Genomic DNA, 21,623 nt, shown 5'->3' with positions numbered 1-21,623 from the left:
ATATATATATATATATATACACACACAAGGGATTTCCAATTGAGAAACCCAAGGGGATAGACCACCATCAGAATAGATTGACAGAAGTTATGAAGAGAAGTATGCTGTATTTAATATATTCAATGCATTCAGAAAAAAGAAGAAAATAATGCTCATTTGCAATCAGAAAAATGCAGACCTCTTTTCACAGCCTGATGAGTCACAAATCAGTGTCTACACCAGTGCCCTGCCCTGTTTGAAAAGATGGCAAGCTAACGCCCCTTCATGTTATCCTTTATAAATTGTATCAGGCTATATCACGAAATTACAGGCTCCCTCTCCTTCCATCTTTGAAATGAGGATAAAGCTGGCCTGTCAATGTGAGTGAAGCAGTTTTCCTGAGAACAAAAGGTGCACAGAAGCTTTTAACACTGGATGTGTCGGGTTGTGAGGGCAGTGCAGCAACCTGTGCCAACCGCATCATATCAACGGACTGTGTCATCAAGTCACTGGCAGGGTGCATTTGCTTTCATCCAGTTCTGCTGATAATGCCACTGGTGGCAACAACTGAGGGAAACATTGCAACCTGTGGAAGCCTCTGTCAAAAGTGATTCTACATTTAATGGAGCCTCAAGGAAAATATTCTTATTGAACTTATTAATTTTAGGAGTTAATAGTATAAGTTTAAAAAAAGTAAGCTTTCTTTTAGGGAGGTACAACCGTTGGGAGTTATAAAATCCATAATGCTGCAGATATAGTACTCTGAGGTCAAATGAGCACATCACAAAATATATACATATATACAAAACATAAAATATATAAGAGCTTGGAACTTTCCACTCCCAATTCACGCTTATTGAGTAGGAATGAAGGCTGAAATAAAAAGGTCCAACAAATGGAGTGCTGACAGAAGGATGCCACCAAAGAAAAGCTTAACGCAACCTCACTGTGCCAAACTGGCTGAGAGAGCACTGCGCTACCACCCACGTACACCTCTGCCCACAGAGCCTTATAGCTAACACAGGCTGTTTCAGCATCTCGTGTATTACTGCAGAGCTCACAGACCCACAAGAAAAACCAAAAGCAAATCGCAGCTATGATGTACTTGGCAACAAAATAATTAATGCAAAAGGTCTGTGACTTTTGAGCAAATTGTGAGAATTCTTAGCAAACCTGGTCTTCTGTAAATTAATGTAAACATTAATGACAGGGGATACTGATCATACCAAGTGTACGGCTTTGGTTTAATGGATGACTAGGCTTTTAAAATGCAACAAGAATGGACTAGTGCTATCAATTAAGGGGCTGACTGACCTGGTGGGTCTTGCTGTTGGTGTAGAAGAAGGCCAATCGGTAAAGACTCTTGTAGTGCTGAGGGAAGCGGCTGAGGCAGAGGAAGAGAGCACGGACGCACATTTCTACCAACATTTGTCTCTGGTCGCCACGGTCGGTGGGCAGGGCCTTGGGCACCTCAATAACCTCAGCGGGGGGCTCTGGCTTCTTTTTTCCCTCACTGGCGGGGGTTTGAGGAGCAGCCTGTAGAGAGTGGGCTGCCTTTGGAGGGGTGGCTGGAACAGGCAGAGGATGAGGACAAGGGTCCGCAGAAAGCTTGGGGGCTGAAGCCTCAGGGAGGGTCATCACCACAGCTTCTATTTCTTCCTGGATAACCTTTTCTTCTGCTTGGATGCCAGAATGTTCTCCATGTGATGCTTAAGTAGAATAGATTTGAAATCAAAGAGTTTAGAACTTGAATTGTTTTGCTTAATGTGGTGCCTGTAAACATCAAGACACCATATCTGACTGCAGGTTTTTCTGCACATTCATATTTTATACTTTTGTACGTATTGTTATATAATTTAAATAATTAATTAATTACACTGAGCTAAAACAATGAAATGCAGCGAGAAAACTTCAGTCTGTGTGTACCTGTGTCCTCAGATGCAAACTGGCCGTCCTTTACAGGGGTTGTACTTTCTGACGATGATGAACTGGCTTTCCCAGAAGCAGGTTTGTGGCTGCTGTCTTGTGAGCTGGTGGGATCTGTGAAGGCATCCTGGGTGGAGTTGGAGTCAGAGAGCATCACCACCTCACTGTCCTGACTGCGCTCTGCCAAAACAAAAGACATCATGGGTCATGCTGCCAGTTGCATGGAACCAGATGAATACAAATTACTTTAGCCTTAGGGCGAATTATGGATAAATACACAAACAAATGTATGTTTTGTTTCTGTCTGAAAAGTGTGGTTTACATACTTCTTATAAAAAAGGATTTTAATTAAGATGACTGTATTGTATGAATTACAACCAATTATCTAAAACGTGTAATGGCATAACAGCATTTTGTGTAGGCCCTTTTTAAGATGTTGGTTGACGACATGTTTTTAAATGCCAAACATCCCCTGTTATAATTTGCGGGGGGGGGGGGGTCATGAACCAAAAATCCTTATTAGTGCATCCCTAATGACACACTGTTATAAAGGAGAGACACTTTTTCTTCTTTTTTTTTTTATGTGGTCCAGAACTATAATACAAGCATTCCTTTTAATTGCCATATTGTGCAGCCTAAGCAAAAAAAGTCTTTGGCAGGGAACTGTAATTAACTGAATCAGAAGAGCAATAAGCTTTTTCTATTTAAGTGAATAATGCACACTGGGGACCTTTCAAGAGATTCACAGTCACGAGTTATGAGCAAAGTTACTACGGTACTGTAAGTTTTGTGTAAACTGTGTATTCAGTGCTTCCCCCGAAAGAATGCACTTCATTTTGGATTAAAACATAGCCTCTTAAAGAGTTTGGTGGGTTTGAAGAGCAGTACCATTCAGGGAAGCCAGCCACATTGGAGACCTGGGCAGGCAGTAAGCATGGTCAAAGTCTGGTGAGGCTGTTGAAGATATGGGGAGCTGGTTTTAAAATATAATCAAGAAAAGCTGAATCTCTGAAATTATATTTAAAAGAAATCTGCCATTTTCTCTCAGAAATCAATCATTTACTCTTCTTTAGACTGAATACAGATTAAAAGCCACTCCCATTGAAAATGTAGAACCAGATTCAGACACAAATATCTATGAGAGCAGTGCAAGTGTTTTGAATCTCTCATTATTTCTGAGGATCAGTATTTTCCTTTCTAAAGTTAAAATATCAGGCCTGTGACATGATCAATAGATACAACATAGAGATGCCTCTTCAGCAAAGCAGTTAAGACAATTAATTTAGTTTCAATAAAACAGCAAATGGGAAAAACTATCCAGAAATAATAATTCTAAGGTGTAGAATATGAAAAGAGCAACACAAAAGGAGCATTTCCCCTAGAAAATTATTAGATAAAAGCATGTCTGAATTAGGCCCTACACTCTTTCCAACAATAGGCCAGTCACATTCTTCATGACTTGACATTTTCACATTAATTGGACATAATTGGAAATGATATCCAATTATGGAAAATTAGCAATCATTATCCCAAGATTTTGAGATATCTAAGGAGACTTTGACTGTCTCTCAAATGAAGCCCACACCAAAGTCAAATAAAATGTGACCACATGATGCACCAGACAATTTAGTGAAGTGTGATAAAGGACTGACTTTCTGTCCAGTCGTGAAGACATTCACCCCATTAGAACTACATGCACATAAATGGCAAAGCAGGTGGTAAAAGCAAGCAGGCAAAGAGGTAGCAGGCAGGTAGGTAGGTAGGTAGGAAGGAATCTGGAAAGGGTGACAAAACTGGCAACATGGGCAATATGGCTGCGTTATTTGCACATTCAAGTTAAACATGACACATGGGGTGGGTGAACAAATGTCACTGTTGTCACATGGAAAGAATGGCCAGGACTGCATGAATTTAAACGTACAATTCTGAACTTTTTAAAGATGCTGCTGATGCAGTTTGGATAAATGTATGTATAATGTGTGCTTATGTGTGGCTGGCTTTTTGGTGTGTTGTAGCTCTGTCTGTTATTCTGCTGTACCCAGGGGTCACTTACAAAAAAAGATCTTAATCTCAATAAATTATCTGATCATATAAATAAAGATTATGTAAGTGTTACCAAGACATGGTTATTATTATCATCATCAGCAAAGCACACTGCTTGACCAACACACAGTTAAGCAAGTTTTAGGCTTAAGGGAGTTACAACAAAGCAACAATTGTAACACATTAGGAGAGGCAAAATCATTGGTAAGGTAATAATAGGACCAACAATAAATCAGTGAAAAAAAAAGGATGTTATTCACACACACAGGTTTGTGGCACTATCTTCATGGGGACCCATCATTGACATTGCATTCCTTATCCCTTTAACCTTACCGTCACAACTAAATGACTAACCTTAACCCTTATCTAATTCTAACCCTAAAACCAAGTCTTGACCTTCAAACAGTCCTTTAAAGTTGTGGGGTCTACCATTTTGGCCACACAAAGCTGTCAGGACCACACACACACACACACACACACACACACACACACACACACACACACACACACACACACACACACACACACACACACACACACACACACACACACACACACACACACACAATTACATACACTATTACATACACTATTACATACAATATATTTGGTATTTGATAGGCATAGCATATTAATCAAATAATCAGTAGCCATATTGCCCATTTTACCACATCCATATCACCCAGAGCATGGGGGATCATTGTAACTAAAACCAAAGCCAATAAGCATGGTGATTAGCAATCTGAGCACTCCCCAGTGGACTTCCTGTCCCAGTGCAGAAAGGGCAAAAGAGCCCAACCCCAGAGACATTGTCTAGGACTGGGACTGTACCATCAGCCTGCTGCTCCTCATGCCGCTGTTGCTGCCACTGCTGCCGTCGGAGTGTTTTGCGTTTGGCGTAATCGTGGTCAAATGGCGTGGCCACGTAAGGAGGGGATGTCAGACCTGGGGTGGCAGCTGATGGATGGGAGGAGCTGAGGACGTTCCCTATGCAAACTGATGAGTAATTAAAGTCTCCATCCATCATGGAAGTGGGTTTCTCCCTGCGATTAATCAAGAACAACAGTGAGAAGGAAATTTAGCGGTAACAATGAATGCTTTTTTTTTCGTAATTCCTACAAGGTTGTATTTCTGTATCTTACTTTTCAAGTGACCTAGGCATGCTTGGCATACTCTTCTCTTCCCCCCTGGCAAATGGCCCAACAGCTGCCTCAACCAGCAATCTGAACAAGACCTCGTGTTCCAGATCAGGCACATTGCCCTCTAATAGTTTTAGGGTGGTGGCACTGAGACGGAAATGCAACTAGAAGAAAGAAAATGAAAAAGATGTTTATTTGTCCACACAGGTATGTGCACAATTTCTTTAAAGGTGAATGCTTTGAGACAGTTATCTTACGTAACACAACACAACGAGAAACTATTTGAGCTGCTGGCCCACAGGTAGTTTACCTCCAGGGCCTCCATGGCCAGGTCAGGAGGATTATGGTAATGGATTTTCCGGGGATACCTGGCAGCTTCTTCATGCAGATAGTGTGCTGCCTAAAAGCATAAAGAGGAGAGAGTCACCAACCCAACACAAACATCTGGCAATACAAATTAACAGGTAAAATGGAGGAGGGAGTTCAATTAGGATTCAGCAATGTGTGCTGACATCAGGGTTCGGTGTTTTCACATTGCCCCCTTTATCCTCTGCTGCCCTCAATGACACAGTTTCATACAGGTTTGTCTGCCTCCACTGATCTAATCAGAACAACAGAGCGATGACTAACTCCATACATTGTTCCCTCTCGGAAAAATACATCTTGCGAGGGTGGAAGGGCAGCAATCTTTGTTTCTGTAGGCGGATTATAGAACAACTCCTGGGAGAGCAAAAAAAATGTCTCATTCCAATTACTTTCCACTACAGTTATTATTTCCCTGTTGTTTTTTATCATAATGACAACTATATTACATTTTCCCTACTTACCTTACTGACTTCTATTAATTGTCAGCCTGGATGCCAGCCAAACTTGGCCCCGTCCACAACATTTGAGGTCGGGAAGTTTGGTCTGGACTTCAGTTCAGTTTTATTTATATAGCACATTTATAAACAACAACAACAACAACAACTACTATAGTGCTCAACAAGCACAAAAAATTATATGTAGTTCACCACCACACACACACACACACACACACACACACACACACACACACACACACACACACACACACACACACACACACACACACACACACACACACCACACACACACCACACACACAACACACACACACCACAAACACACACACCACACACCAACACACACACACACACACACACACACCCCCACCAAAAATAAACAACAGTTGAAAAGGGTTAAGGTGTAAAAACTCAATTTGAATTGAAAGCCAATGCATAGTAATGAGTTGCAGGGACCTGAATGTTTCAACAGTGCAAGCTGTTCTTATATGATTAGGTAAACTATTCCAGAGGTTTGGAGCAACCACTGCAAAGGCTCTGCCACCTTTGATTTTTTAACCGGGATCTGGGAACATTAAGGAGGATCTGATTGGAAGACCTGCTTTGACAGGTGTGTGGACACGTAAAAGCTCTGGTAATTAAGAAGGCTACAACCCATTTAAAACCTTTAAAACAAGCAATACAATATGAAAATCAATCCTGAAACAGACAAGTGGACTTGATCCATTGTGGAGCCACTATGCTCAAACCACAGCTGTTTGGACCAATCAAATTGTCAGGGCAGGCTTTATATGATGGACAGATGACGTTGGGTTGAATTTGGCTGCTGCTAGAGAATTGAGATGTGTAGATTCCGCCATTGCGTCCGTTATAGAAGATATTGACAGCGCATTCATTTTAAAAGAGGAACAGAGAACCATGATCAAGGCATTTGTTGATTGGAAAGAAGTTTTTGCCATTCTTCCTAGGGGATTCAGCAAGAGTTGAATTTATCTGAGAAGATGGGGCGCAATGAAAACCTTGTGGTCATTGTGGTTTCTCCTTTGGAGGACCAAGTGTAAGAAGCAAACCAAATAAGCTCAACATACAGTACGTCACATACTCCATTGCTCTGATTGGTGTTAGGTCTATTCAAATGAGCGCCGAGGCATTTTCTTTCCTGATTCAGTTGAAACATGCCCCATAGTCACAGCCCAAAGGAGCAGTATCAGACTCATATTCTGATTAGAAACTGAGTATGACAGCGTCAAGCTAATTAATTGTTGTCCATTCGATTGAAGTACGTACTGAAGTAAGTAAGATTTATTTTTCATTAGGGTAAAAATTTGATGATAAAAAAAAAAATTTAATTGGGAGATTAAATTTGACAATCACAGACACAACATGCAGGTCACAATGCAGTGTGAATTATGCTTTGAGAAGAAGTGCTGTAAATCACCTTGAGCCTTAAGCTCGAACCTTATGTTTCTGTATTTGCCTTGTGAGAGAGCAGTAATTTTACTACAATTGTAAGATCATTTATCAGGATGGTGGATGTGACGGGGCGCACTGATGCCGTCCCGGTAGTGATGCGCTACCTATTTCATCTCTAAAAGAACTGAGTCTAAAAGTTGCCTGTATGTTTGTTTAGCGTGTGAATATGTTCTGTTACTAATCACGTGTTTCAAATCATATGTTAACCTAGTCATTCCTCAAGTCCCCAGAGTAATCCCGTATCTTTCATGCACACATATTTAACATCCTATACTAGGGAGAAAGGGAAGTCGGCCGTGCACAGCAGGTTTAAATACCGCTAGGACTTCCGGTGTAACCAGGAGCGACCCGGAATTCGGAGTATTTATTTTATTTGCTGTCAAGGTATCTTGGGGGCTTTGTGAAATGTTTCTGTGGAGCATGTACATAATATTATATACATTTCTAGCTTAAAACATTTATTAGTTTTGGCTGTTTTGAGCTTTTATTGTCTACTCGCTTGACCCACCCTTGTATTATAATTTTGTGTTGGTATGATCCAATTCTAGGGGCGCACTTCAGATCCATATAGACTGGCCGTTTCAGTTGTTTGGAGAGCTAGAGGTGAGAGGACGTAAGTCTGCTGAACGCTCCTGTGACTAGTAAGAAAAGTCAACTTATATACAGCTGTATTTTTTGTATATTTCAACCCTTTGTTTTGACTCTCATGTCAATTTATTTTATTTTTGTGAAAGTATTGTTTTTTTTCTCATTAATGGTTATGTTTGCTTTAGAGCCTTAATTGGGAAATATATAAAAATCCCATCTTTTTCAACTTCATCTCCGACTCATTCTGAGTGTTTTTTACTTGCTCGACATTTACCCACAACAGTGGTAAAATGTTGAAAAAAAGTAAAAAAAGAAAATAACTTGAGATATTCTCCAACGCGGGTTTTAGTTTACATACTTCTGACACATTTTATCTGACTCCAGAGTAAATGAACACTTCAACAACAAAAGCTCATTATTAAACAATAAACAAAAATAATAAAAAAAATTATTGACCAAATTTCATACCATGAGTTTATAACCTGACGTTGTTTACCTTTTTGTAAAGCTGCAGATATTCCGCTGGAGGCTGTTTGCGTTTCTCTGCTATCTTCCCGAGCATGTAGTGAATGAGCCACTCTTCTTCATCACTGTCACCCTCACAACGGGAAGCACCCTGGAAACACAGGAACGCTGTCTCCAACATAGAGTCTCTCCTTTCTTCCATCTAAAACACACACACACACACACACACACACACACACACACACACACACACACACACACACACACACACACACACACACACACACACACACACACACACACACACACACACACACACACACACACACACACACACACACACACACACACACACACACACACACACACACACACACACACACACACACACACACAGGCTCACACACGGAAAGTCTGACATAAAGCAGACTTATCAGGGAATACAGATGAGCAATAAGATAAGTCACCTGTTTAACCACCTCTGGGGGGAGCTCACCACGCCACTGCTTGAGCTGCCGCGAGGCAAATGTATGGAGCGCATATGAAATGGTACCATACTCGATCCAGAGAGACAGGTTGGAGCTGTCTATTTCCAGGGCCCTCTTAAAGCAGTTAAGCACTGCCTGGGAGTGTTTCCATATCGGAATGTCACTTTTCAGCTCATTGGAGTTGAGCTTTTCCTGAATACGACTGGCCCTAGCTAAAGCCATCCCTGCCCAGGAGTCAAACCTGAGGAAAGATGAAAGTTTTTTGTAAAGTCACTGAACTTGATGCATTATTGTAAAATACAAAATGACACAACCTACACATTCACTTGCTAGTCATAACACAAATAGATGTTTTGTAATGTGCACAAGCATGACACTAGAGTGTAGAGAAATTAGCTACCTGTTGGGACACACGCATATGTCATGCATATAGAACTTGATGGCTTTGGACTGCTCCTTGTTCTTGAAATGGTAATCAGCCAACAGATAGTACATCTCATCAATGATTGGAGGTGCAGGAGCACTACCCTCAGGAAGGCATGGCGCCTGAAAGAAATCAAAATTCAACATTTTAATGATCATGATTCTCACTGACACAATAAGTTAGGAGAGTAACATTAAGAGAGAAATATTTTAAATTATTTAGCATGTATGAGTCACTAAAGTTTTTTCACATTCAGTGTGGGCCGACCAACTGACCTTTTCTGTTATTCCCTCAATGTAGGCTGCCACTTCATCCATGGTGAGGATGGGGGTGTCACTTATAGGGGCGATGCCAGAAAACCTCCTCAGCAAATTGGCCAATTCTGCAGACACTGTGCTTGTCTTATAGCTGTCAAACTCAGGCAGTGACTTTGGTTTGAAATACTGGAACATGAAGAGAGCATCACACCACAGCAGCTCAACCTGCAAAACACAGATTCATTTCACAGGAAACATTAGTGTCCTTTGTGTTAAGAGTGCACCACACAGAGCACCAGATAAAATGAGTGGTATTGAGCTCTACTGGGGGCTCTCTTCTGGCACTGAGGGGTATATTGCATAATTACAGTCAGAATGCCAGTCATCTACAGTAAATTCACTTATACACACAACTGTGGGAATGACACCCACCTGGTGGCTGAACACGTGCACTACAAAAATACAAGAGAACAGGGGCTGTAGCCACAAAGCTTTAGTGAAATGAATCACTCTAGTGGTTAAATTCTGAGAAATTTTTGAATTACATGTTTTTGTTTCCTTGATATTTTGGGCAGAGTTAGTCTATTGCCTCGTTAAGTATTAAGGGTGGGCACAATAAGCTAAGGCTTTAGCCTACACCTTTTTTCCGGTCAGAGAATATTATGTTGGATTTTGGTTTGATTCATTTATAATACAAGGATTTATAAAAGGAGACAATGGCTTTACAAAAGTAGGAGACAGAAGCGTACAACAGTGGTTGACCTAATCAGGGTCAGGGTTTCTGCAGGTTTCCCCAAGTCAAATGTAAGACCTTTTAATACCCCTTTAAAGACCATTGTGAATGAAGTTTAAGACATATATCAAGACATCCAAAAAAAAAACTAATTTGAAAGAATTCCCCAATTTCCTCATTAGCATTATAGGAATGGTGTCTAGAATGGCTGCAATATACGTTGCATGTTGGTCTCATTCGTAGTCGTAATACAGGCAATTATATTTGGACTAGCGACAGAAAGAACACCACAGAATAAAAAAGAAAAAAACATTCCAAAGCGCTGGAATGAGCATTAGATGTAGTGGTACATTGATGTAGGAAAATTAGGACCCGTTTAAAATGATTAAAGACTTAGAACACAATACTTCAACACATTTAAGACTTAAGGCCTAAAATTTAGATGATTTTGAAATTTAATACTTTTTTAGTCTTTTTACAACCTTTTTACAAAATGACGTGCGTAACTTACAGGCAGACAAAACAATATTATTGGATAAAGCTGACTTCCTCTGTGTTGTGAGGGTCAATGATGGCACATGTTTGCGTCATTGGCATCTATTTATGTAGGTTTGCCAATACATGTGAGAAATCATACCAATTAGTCAAAGCCCTGAGCCATTTTCACCACCTCTTCACTATTTCACCGCCTCTTTAACACCCTTTGCCTATTATCTAAATAGCAGCTTAGCCACATTGACTTTTTGTTTTAGATTACATAATATAGTGGATAATAAACTAAGCTCACTCTGAGAATCAGTTTGTTCTATGTAACTTAATCGACTTTTCCAAAAGCAGCCACTTTAAGATCATAAAACAAATGATAATATACTAAATCATATATTAGGCATGACCAGTGAGACTTTTAGAAGTATCTGAGTAAAAGACCTGTGGAGATGAGTGGTCCTCAAGGTATCGGGCCTTGCTCTTCTTACTGGGGTAGGCATATAGGCAGAAAAGGCACTGTTCCAGGGCCATCTCCAACTCCTCTTTGTAGGGATGAGAGTCATTGTTGGAAGAGGCTGCAACCTCTTTTTTTAAAACTTGAACCTATACCAAACAGAAGAATGAAATTCTGTTCAAATGGTAAACACAAACTAATTTATTCACTTTAATAAAGAAGCATATGTACAGCTGCTTTATGTTCATATTTAAGGGCAAGAATGCAATGATTATCATAATCTTTCAATTCCTTTTCAATTTGAAGGCAATGCAGTGCATTTACGTATCAACTTGGTCAGAATACTGTATTTGCAGAGCAAAGTCGGCAAACAAACTTACATAGAACTTGAGGAGAGCGCCGTCTGAGTTGCAGCACAAAGAGCGACGACCAAGATACTCATGGGCTGTGTTCAGAAGCATCAGGGAGGAGGGCAGCATGGGAGTGTCTGAGCCATCTGAAAATGAGACGTGAAAGGGTCACTGTGATGGTGTAAACACCAAGGGATAACTGAAGGCATCAAAACAAGAAGTCAACAAACCTTCATCATCTCCTACAGACATATGCTGGCGAAGCATACAGTTAAAAGCAGCCTCCTCATGTTTGATAATACGATACAAGATAATCCAAGGTAGAACCGAGAAGAAATAAGGATCTTTGGGATCGTCGGAAATGTTCATGCTAAGATCAATCAGCTGAAAACACAACAACCACACAATAAATTAAAATTCCATGGAGGCTGATTAGTTTCTTAACATAGTGTCACTTTAACAGTATCTTCGGGAAAAGCAATGTTGTCTTTGGCTTCCTCCTAACCTGAATTAGATTATTTGCCAGTCGAGCCAAGTGGGGAACATTGCTTAGAAGCTCAGAGTCTTTGGTGACGCAGACCTCGGTGCCATCCAGCAACTTTACAATAGTACTGACCCACTCCTCCTTACTAGGGGGAGAGTGGTTTGATGCAGAGTTGAGCTGCTGCAGAGCCTCATTCAGAGCCAGCTCACTACACTCCAAACACTGCCGGTAGTCCTGCAGTTTCAACAGTGAGTTCTGGGCCAGAGAGTTCAAAGTCAGAGAAGAAGTTGTCAACCATCACACATTACAAAAGACATATAGGTTCAATCAATATTTTTGTAATAGCTAACCTGCAGTAGCATCAGTTGAGCAGGCCGTTCTGGTGCTGAGCTCACCAACTCCAGAGGTTTACTCCTGCTGCCATAATTAAGAGTGGGCTGCAGCAGGCGCACAACAGAATCAAAGTCTGCAGACTCAAAGAAACGCTGGATCTCCTCCAAAGACTGACAGCGCTCCAGAGACTTCAGCCTCTTGTCAATCTGTCCATGGGGATAGAGGAAACCCAAAAGAAACACACATCAAAACAGCTAGAAGCTCTTTGAAGGAACTTGCTAATAGTTTTTTTTTTTTTTTTAAATATACTATTGTGAATAAAAAATAAAAAAGGAAAAGTTGAGATAATAACTGCAGTTTATTGAAGGATTTTGCTTTTTAGCATATCAGACATTCTTTAACGGTACTCAAAGTATGAACTGGCAACATTTTCTTTTCATAACTCATGAAAAATACGTTGGTAATAAGGGTTATATTGATAAAAGAAAAACATTTGATTAGCCAGCGCACTGACCTCTTCCACGGAGATTGCTGCATCTACACGCAGGTTAGGCAGGCTGATGGTGTAAGGTTTCCCTTCGGGGGTCTTTGGTTTGCTCTGCAACAAACCTACACAGACATCATAGCTCTCCAGGGCCAACTCCATGTCTCCCTGAAAAAGACAAGAAAGACAGACTTACCAGTCCCATCTGCCTAAGCTGAGGGTAAAGGATGTGTATAACCAAAGGTCAAGCAAAAACAAACAAAATATAGACTTTACCTGCAGGGCCAAGAATCGTGCCTTGAGCCAGTAGACACGCACCATGACATCCAGCCAGTCATCCTCAAACAGGTCTTTTTGGGATGAACCTAAGGCCAGAAGCAACAAATCACTCTGGAAGTGTTGCCCAGGGAATTCTGAGTCAGCTGCATCACTTCCAAGACCAATGCTGCTTCTTCTTGGGGACACTAGACAAGGAAAAAAAATATAACAAGGCATGTGTTGTTCTCTAGAAATGATTTCCAATTTTAATGCAAAAAAGCAACAATGACATGTATCACATTTAGGTTTGGCCCAAATTTAAAGACAGTAGTGAGTGACTAAGATATGCCATACAAGGGGTGAAAATGGCAGACAATGTAGCACCCCTCTTGCTCGCATACTGTGGGTTCAAAATTCTGCAACACAGTACTGTAATGCATCAATCAAAAACCACACTGTGTCATAACCCTATCACAAAGTATAAGGGTTAGTTCACTGGTACTTACCAGTCTTCCCTTTGTTGTGTGACCATTGCTCCAACTGCAACTCCATACACGCTAAGCTCATTGCCAACATTTCCTGTACATGTAGCAGATTTAGACACTTAGAGAGTATGATTAAATAAAAAAAGTTCAATTTAAGAAGATTTAAACATCTTAGACCCTGGAGTCTGCAGCCTTTTTAAAAATTGTGTCCAGAGTGAGTCTAGAAATATCAGGGACAATGCTAGCTTTTCAATGTTAACACAACCTAAAACACTTTCAATAAATAGTGTTTTAAGTTTGTTCAAGTAGTTAAGAAACAAACCAGTCTTGTCATTTACCCGGATGTGTTGGTTGCTGCAGTCCCGAAGCAGAGGGTTAGGAAGACCACTGCTGTGCTTCCTCCAGCTCTGATGGAGCTCCAGTACCACAGCAGTCAGCCCCCTAGGCCACTCCATTGTGAACTTCTGGCCCACTGCTTTCAGATAGCGCATCATGACGTCCAGTATACCACCATTGGTCATGTTACTGAGCAGGAAGTTGTGGACATCCTGTTGTTCTACAGAAAGGAATGCACAGTTTGTTAATATGACAAACGCCAACATGGCACAACTGTGTATTGTAAATACATATTCCATGATGCACCACATACCAGATTCCATGTATTGAACTGAGTGAGCAGGCAAGCAACTCCCATGTAAAGGCTGCATGTCCTCCTTCCCATCACACTGCGCTTCAAGATTACTCAGACTTTCATCATCATTATCAGGATCAAACTTCTTTAGCCTAAGACAGACCAGCAAAATAGTTTTTCATTCATCATCATAACTATAACAAATTGTGTATTTATGTGTCATATATAAGGCTTAGTGTACAATACCTGGAAGGTAGGTATTTAAAAAGCAGTTCCTGAAAATCAATCTTCTCTTCCTTCTTGCATTTTGTGTTTCGGACACGTGCCGAACGTCGCTTGGCTGTCTCCCCACTATCTTCAACCACACGTTTCCTTTTCGGAGCTTTCTTTACTTTATCTGTGAGTGAAACTTCCATTGCTGCCACTGTGAACGTACAGTAGGGGGAGAAAAATATATATATAATAATAATAATAATAATAATAATAATAGCTATACAGTCACATTTGCAGTTGTTGAAAGAAAACTAATAATTATTTTTTATCATACATAAGCAGGTAAAGAAGAAAATAAATTTCTATTTATAAAAAAACTAACCGACAGGGGGAGCAGAAGTGGTGACCTCTACTGTGTTCTGGGCGGGGGTGATCTGAGGTTGAGTGCTAGGTTGGGGTAGCACTGCTGGCTCAGGGAGGGCCATTGGCGGCAAAGATGAGCTGGGGCTGCTGCTCAACACGGTGGTCTGGCCCATACTTACAGGGCTGCTTGGTTGGGGGAGGTTCTGGAGGAAGTTTGGGTCCCGGTACTCTGACAAGTCAATTCTGCGGCCAAGACTTGGGCGTGGTGGCTCACAGGTGGTCTGATGTCTGTACATTGCAAGAAGGCTTTCACCCACATGCTTCCATCTAAGATACAATAAATACAAAAGTTCATTAATATTAGCTCAAATTGTCTTGAACTGTAAAAGAGAACTTTTGCAAAAATAGATATTACAAGCTTCACCAAAAGTTAGCCCAGAAAACAATGACTTCAATATCAGTGAGCTCCACCAAGAATTCAACTAAAGTATATCCCGTTTCTGAATTTTCATTTTCGTTTATTACTTGGTCCCTCCTCAGAAAGAGCTAATTTAAATTTAACCACCCAGGATTGAAAAGCAAAACCAGACACAGAACTCACGAGAGGCAGCGGATGGGCTGAATCAGGACAAGGTCAGGTTTTGGTTCGCAGTGAGAGAGAGCCTTTCTACGCTTCCGTAACTCCAGTGCCTCTTCCACAATGGATTTGCATTCCTCTACCTCCACTTCTACGTAGTGAATAGACATATCACTGCAAATGACCCACAGCACAACACAGAGGTTCGTTGGTGATGTGAAAGTATAGAGCTGCAGCTGGAGCACATTCTAAACATGGAGGAATAAAAAGTAAGCTGGCTTTACCATTTCATGAACATCTGCATTGTGTCCCTCTTCAGACAGGGCTGCTCAGCAAAAATCTTCTCCTTCAACACCAGGCCTTTATTGTAACAATGATCCCTTTCTAGGGCTTTGGCAATGAAGTACAAACAGCCTGGAAAATGTGTGCAGATGATAGTTACTTTTCTGTCTATACTTGCACCGGTATTGAGAGAGGATACAGAGCAAAGGGCTTATGATGATGTATTACATACAGGTGTAGTCACTGAGTGTGTAAAGAATAGTTATGAGGTTGTCCAAGCAGGGCCAGTGGTCCGGGTTACAGTGCAATCCCTCCTCAAAGGCATGTCGAGCCAGTGGAATGCGCACCAGTCGCACAGCCACCTGACCAATTTTGTACCACATGTTCACGTCAGTGGAATCCAAAATAACTGCCTACAAAACAAGCAGAGCAGAATATGTTACGAACACTCACCACAGTGTTTTTGCTGTTCAGTAAAATGACACATTTAGTTGCACAAAGCATCAGTGACAGGCCAAGAATCATAATACATAATAAAGTATTAAACAGGCACAATTTCATTTGTTTTACCTCCAAATAAAACTCCATAGCGGTCTCCAGGTCTTCACGCAATGCAGCCATAGTAGCCAAGTTTTTAAAAGTAGAATATTTCAACATCAATCCGGGATGCTTGAGACCCACTTTATGATCATCAGAAGGCATGGCCTAAAATATTAGAGGATACATCAAATATGGCACCAAATACAGATTCATCTTAAGGCTGTCAAGCAATGAATGAATAAATAAATGAATAATAACACATACAGCTCTTTTATGCGGGCAGGGAAGTCCTACCCCAAAGCCAAATTTAAAGTGAATATTGTAAAATTGATTTAATCAGTGAAACTTAATTTTGGCGCAGCATAGCAGAGAAAATGGAGTAATATTTGGCACTTTGCACAAAAAACATACTATTTTCTTAACAATAGTACACAACTGATAACCAATGAACACCTCTTAACAGTCTCACCAAAAAAACAAACAAGTGACTTTACAATTTAAGACTAAATCAGCACCAGTTCCTGAAATATGTTGAGAGGACTTTAAAACCAAAGGACTACTGCAATATGTGTGATATAGCTTACTTACTTTCAGTATTTAACTGCTCTAGATAAGAGTTGTCTGCCAAATGTTACAAATGTGTATTATGCTATTACGGAGGAGAAGTCCGGTTAATTCCTGTGGTTCTTTCACATCATAAATCCCAGCCATTTCTGGAAATTGTGCAGAATTTGCTCTGCACCAAAACAAGTGACAGTCCTTGCTGATTGAATGGAGGGTATTGCTATGATTATGTGAGACCATCACCGCCTTGACAGGACTAAATACTTTGTGATATTTTACCTCTTTGAGCAGTGGAGTTTTGAGAAGTTCATGATAGGCCTTGGCAGAATCCTCAAACTTGTCATGTTTTTGCAGATCTAAGGCTTTGTGATACAGAGCAAATGCTTCAGCTTCCTGCAGACAGAAATAGAAGCAACATCAGACAACTTATATAGATCTACAGAGAGGAAAAAACCTCTTTGTATCAGCGGATAGGCCTAAATCTTGCTGATTCATCCTTATATAGGCTGTACCTGAGCCTCTTTTGTCTGACTCTTGCTGCTTCTCAAGGGGTCTTGAGACTCATCTGCAGCTGCGGAAGCAGCATTCAGTGCTGCTATGCGAATCTGTAAAAAAAGAAAACACAGACAAAGTGGCATACCCTTTTAGCAAGCAGATATGGGGGAGCAAGTAAGAGCAGAACAGTCTGCACCATCATAGCTACCGACAATGCAGCCTTACCATTTTAAAGACCTTCCACCGTCAGTTTGTAGCTTTTGATTTGACCTAGACATGTATGGAAACCGAACAAAGAGAGGAAAATAAAAGCAGGCAAGACAACAATTTAGCAGGAAAATGTAAAGTTACGTAGGGAAATAATAAACCTCAACTCGACCAAGAGAAGAGCAAGGCAACCTGCTGTAGTCAATTGTTATCACTTTACACAATAGCAATTTGAGAGGGGCTTGGGAGCGACTAGCTAACCAAAATGCCACCCAAAACTTAGCATGGTTAGCATAGCTCTGTAACGGAGAATTGCTGCAGTTTGTTCTGAGCAGGTATACCGTTAAAGTTTCACTGGTAGATAACACAACCAGAACTCCGGACAGCAGGTGGCAAATATAGTTCCTTTAAGGGCAAGCAAATTCAAAAGGCTAACAGCTCACATTATTTTCAGAGATAGCTTGATATTAGCAGACACATCATATGAGCTAGCTAGCTAGCTAGCTCATAAGCTAGTGTTTAACCGGGTGACCATCACTTTGGAGCTGAGCGACTTACCGTTCATTCCTGTGTTAAATGCATTTGCAACGTTTTTATTAACACAGAAAGGAAGCAAACTCTAAACAACACTGCGGTCATAAGTGGACGTGGGTACAAAGCTAGTTTGAAACTTCATTTATTCATCATCCTTTGTTGTTGTTAACGTTACGAGCGTTTGCGTCACAGCATGCTACCCGCCAATTAGTAAGGTCGTCACTCATTGGTCAATACACTGTGGGTGTATTTATGTGACCAATCATGTATTACGGTATTGAGTGAAACCACACCATCGAGACACAGCGCTGAAATGTCATTTACCACAAAGGTATTTTAAGTTACTAATCTAATTGCTTTCAAAAAACGACTAAAGCAATATTATCTAAATTATGTAGACAAAACTACTTATTCAAAAGTGTGTTTAACTGTGCATTTGGTAATTTTGAAAACAAGTTTTCAAACCTGTCAAAATTATGTCAAGACATTTTAAAGGACACATATTAGCCTTTTGGATATACTTTTCAATTATGGAAGCACACCTTTACGATGTAATATTGAGTACAAAAGTAAACATGTAATGTACAGTTAATATAGGGGAAGGGACAGTTTTTCTCAAACCTGTGAACAATATTCTTTCTTTCTTTCAATTTTCAATCTAGCAACAACACATTCGATAGCATACATGATTGCTAAAGCAATATTGAATATAAGACTGTATAGATTTTAAGAATAACCAGGTTGGTTATTATTTCTTATAGATCAGTGTAGGCTACTCTGTTTTATACATTTACAGTCAGCATTTGTAATGTGGAACTTGTATGGTAAACAGACAACCACTAGAGGGCAAACTTTTATTTTATAAACCAGTAAAATGTTTCATGTTTGAGATTCAGATGGTACTTTTTTAATCACAGGATTGACCAAACTGTTTCACCTTTAGCTGATCTGCTTTGCATTGGCTTATTGTGATATTAAATTGTGATACTTGTGATAACATTGCTATTAATATATATTTTTAACACAGCAGACAGATTATGCACAACAGTGCAAAGCAGTAATCATCTTTTTACAAAAGGTGTTTTTCCTCACCTCTTGCCTCAGACAGTATTTCAAGAGTTTGTACTGTTACGCAACAGATACATTATGTCTTTGTCAAATTCCAACAACCGCAGTTTTTAGTAGTAACAGTGTATTGTTTTGTCCTCAGTGACCCTGTCTGTTGCAGTCCCTTGTTGCTCCACCGCTTATCCCCGCCTTCTCCATCTCCAACACTCATGCTCACCCCACCCCATCTCTCCCTTGGCTGAGACTGGCTAGCTGGCACCATTATCAATTCCTTCTGTCAGCATGCCTTTAAAAAAAGCTTACGTCACAGTCATTACTGGCTCTATAAAAGCCAGTGTAATGCAGATTCACTGTGCAGTCAACCCAGCTACATTCCTAGACATAGAGCAGCCTGTTTCTTGAGTCATGGCTTCCACCAGCTTTGACCCTTACTTCCCTTCTACTTACAAGAGGAGGGTAGTCGTGCGCAGTGCAGGATATGGAGCTGGAATAGGCTCAAGGTCTGCCTACTCCAGCCAATCTGCCCCAATAACTTCCTATGCATCTTCACGCAGAAGTTATCCAACACACACCCGAGCTATTTCCAGCTACTCCTCCATGCATTCTGCTCCAGAGTCTGCAGCTGCCACTGAACTTCGCCTTGACCAAGCAGCCCAGGTCAGCTCTGAGTTCAAAGTACTGCGGACCCAGGAGAAAGCTGAGCTGCAGGACCTGAATGACCGCTTTGTAAACTTTATTGACAGGGTCCATGAACTGGAGCAGCAGAACAAGTTGCTGGAGACTGAACTCCTGCTGCTCAGGCAGAAGCAGACGGAGCCGTCCAACCTTCAGGCCCTGTATGAGCATGAGCTCCGCCAGCTCCGTGCTGCTGTGGAAGAGGCCCGTCATGAGAAGCAAGCAGCCCAGCACCACAGGGATGAGATGGAGGTTGTGTTAGGTAACATGCAAAAACGCTATGAGGAGGAAGTGCTCGGTAGAGAGGAAGCAGAGGGCAGGCTCATGGATGCCAGGAAGGGAGCAGATGAAGCTGCACTGGCCCGGGCTGAGCTGGAGAAAAGAGTTGGGACCTTACTGGATGAGCTGGCCTTCCTGAAGCGCCTCTGTGAGAGTGAGATTGCAGAGCTGCAAGCCCAAATACAGTACAGTGCAGAGGTGTCAGTGGAGATGGAGGTCGCCAAACCTGACTTATCGGCTGCTCTCCGTGACATCCGAGCCCAATATGAGAAGCTGGCCCATCGCAACCTCCAATCAGCCGAAGAATGGTTCTGCAACAAGGTAAATGTGATGACAGTGGGCACTTCCCGCAACACAGAGGGTGCACGTAATGCCAAAGACGAGGCTGCAGAATACCGCCGGCTCCTCAAAGCCAGGACGCTGGAGATCGATGCCTGCCGTGAGATGAATCAAGCTCTGGAAAACCAACTGCAGGACGTGGAAGAGAAACAGAGTGCTGAGATCTCTGCACTGCAGGTGAGTAACAGAACAACCCTGAAATAAAGGTGCAGGGCTGACAATATCCTTTCCATGATTAAAAAGATATAAGCACATTTAATTTTGGCAAGAAGAGTTTAAGATGAGTCTAACTGCCAGTGTGACAAGTTATAGAACATGCAATGATACCCACAAGATGAACTAAGATGCAATATTTTGCATCCAGCCTATAATATGCCTTTTACTTTATCTTTTCTATTACAGGATGCAATAAGTCAACTGGAGGAAGAGTTGAGGGCAAACAAAGATGACATGGCTCGGTACATGAAAGATTACCAGGACCTCTTGAACGTGAAGATGGCCTTGGATATTGAGATTGCAGCCTACAGGTGAGTGTCTCATCCACCACCCAGTGTTTTGCATATTGTGCTGTGAGTGCGGGATTTAAATGAACGGCACCAACATCAATAATTTATTATCTCATTTACTTGATGTGATGTGTGTCTTATTCTGTCAGGAAGCTCCTTGAAGGAGAAGAGAACCGTCTTAATGTGGCGGGACCGGGGTCTTTCAATGTTTACTCCCAAGCCACATACACTGCTCCGTCCTATGGAAGAAGCCAGTTCTCCATGCCGTTTTCAGCCGCTTCAGCTTCAGCTTCATACATGCTGAGCTCCCGCTTGTATACTTCATCACTCTCCACAGAGGAGACAATATCCGCAAGCCAAGCACAGCAGGCGGAGGCCAGTCCTCCTCAAGAAGAGGAGGAGGAGGAGGTGGTGGAAGAGCAGGTGGAAGAGGAAGATAAGGGAGAAGAGGAGGAGAGACAGGGAGAAGAGAAGGAGGAGGAAGCAGAGGAAGATCAGGGAGAAGGGGGGGAGGAAGAAGTGGAGGGGGAGGTGGAGGAGGCGGAGGCGGAAGAAAAGGAGAAGGGGAAACAAGAGGAGGAAGAAGCAGATGGAGAAGGTTAGTGTGGTCTTTTTGTTTAGTTGATATGCATGTGTGTTGTTAATTAATTCTAACTTCCTAACACCCCCCCCCCCCC

The 21,623-nt window shown here is 41.4% G+C and overlaps 2 protein-coding genes across 10 annotated transcripts in view; one reads left to right on the top strand and one right to left on the bottom strand.

Annotated features, from left to right (window-relative positions):
- The window catches only part of cabin1 (calcineurin binding protein 1), a 40,891-nt gene extending 22,599 nt beyond the window's left edge, over positions 1–18,292 (bottom strand). For 6 of the 9 annotated variants that reach the window (XM_032517283.1, XM_032517285.1, XM_032517288.1 and 3 more), the window contains exons 1-30: positions 18,104–18,292; positions 17,564–17,608; positions 17,356–17,448; positions 17,123–17,236; positions 16,310–16,444; positions 15,972–16,152; positions 15,742–15,871; positions 15,482–15,631; positions 14,900–15,207; positions 14,551–14,728; positions 14,323–14,456; positions 14,012–14,229; positions 13,695–13,767; positions 13,207–13,394; positions 12,961–13,098; positions 12,464–12,652; positions 12,135–12,368; positions 11,860–12,013; positions 11,660–11,775; positions 11,267–11,428; positions 9,625–9,831; positions 9,326–9,471; positions 8,905–9,166; positions 8,469–8,639; positions 5,398–5,487; positions 5,091–5,251; positions 4,780–4,991; positions 2,794–2,859; positions 1,906–2,085; positions 1,294–1,688 (exon numbers count right to left, since the gene is read on the bottom strand). In XM_032517283.1, the coding sequence (XP_032373174.1) occupies positions 1,294–1,688; positions 1,906–2,085; positions 2,794–2,859; positions 4,780–4,991; positions 5,091–5,251; positions 5,398–5,487; positions 8,469–8,639; positions 8,905–9,166; positions 9,326–9,471; positions 9,625–9,831; positions 11,267–11,428; positions 11,660–11,775; positions 11,860–12,013; positions 12,135–12,368; positions 12,464–12,652; positions 12,961–13,098; positions 13,207–13,394; positions 13,695–13,767; positions 14,012–14,229; positions 14,323–14,456; positions 14,551–14,728; positions 14,900–15,207; positions 15,482–15,631; positions 15,742–15,871; positions 15,972–16,152; positions 16,310–16,444; positions 17,123–17,236; positions 17,356–17,448; positions 17,564–17,566 (4,788 nt within the window). In that variant the 5' untranslated portion in view covers positions 17,567–17,608; positions 18,104–18,292. The remainder of the gene's footprint in view (positions 1–1,293; positions 1,689–1,905; positions 2,086–2,793; positions 2,860–4,779; positions 4,992–5,090; positions 5,252–5,397; positions 5,488–8,468; positions 8,640–8,904; positions 9,167–9,325; positions 9,472–9,624; positions 9,832–11,266; positions 11,429–11,659; positions 11,776–11,859; positions 12,014–12,134; positions 12,369–12,463; positions 12,653–12,960; positions 13,099–13,206; positions 13,395–13,694; positions 13,768–14,011; positions 14,230–14,322; positions 14,457–14,550; positions 14,729–14,899; positions 15,208–15,481; positions 15,632–15,741; positions 15,872–15,971; positions 16,153–16,309; positions 16,445–17,122; positions 17,237–17,355; positions 17,449–17,563; positions 17,609–18,103) is intronic. The other 3 variants (XM_032517289.1, XM_032517287.1, XM_032517292.1) reach the window with 3 other exon arrangements.
- Positions 18,293–18,390: 98 nt separating this feature from the next.
- The window catches only part of neflb (neurofilament light chain b), a 3,865-nt gene continuing 632 nt past the window's right edge, over positions 18,391–21,623 (top strand). The window contains exons 1-4 of the mRNA XM_032517338.1: positions 18,391–18,410; positions 19,290–20,617; positions 20,843–20,967; positions 21,096–21,544. Coding sequence (XP_032373229.1) covers positions 19,553–20,617; positions 20,843–20,967; positions 21,096–21,544 — 1,639 coding nt within the window. The 5' untranslated portion in view covers positions 18,391–18,410; positions 19,290–19,552. The remainder of the gene's footprint in view (positions 18,411–19,289; positions 20,618–20,842; positions 20,968–21,095; positions 21,545–21,623) is intronic.

Source organism: Etheostoma spectabile, chromosome 5, assembly GCF_008692095.1.
Source record: "Etheostoma spectabile isolate EspeVRDwgs_2016 chromosome 5, UIUC_Espe_1.0, whole genome shotgun sequence".
NCBI lineage: Eukaryota > Metazoa > Chordata > Actinopteri > Perciformes > Percidae > Etheostoma > Etheostoma spectabile.
The sequence above is the reverse complement of the archived record's forward strand: the minus strand, read 5'-3'. Positions and strand labels throughout refer to the sequence as shown.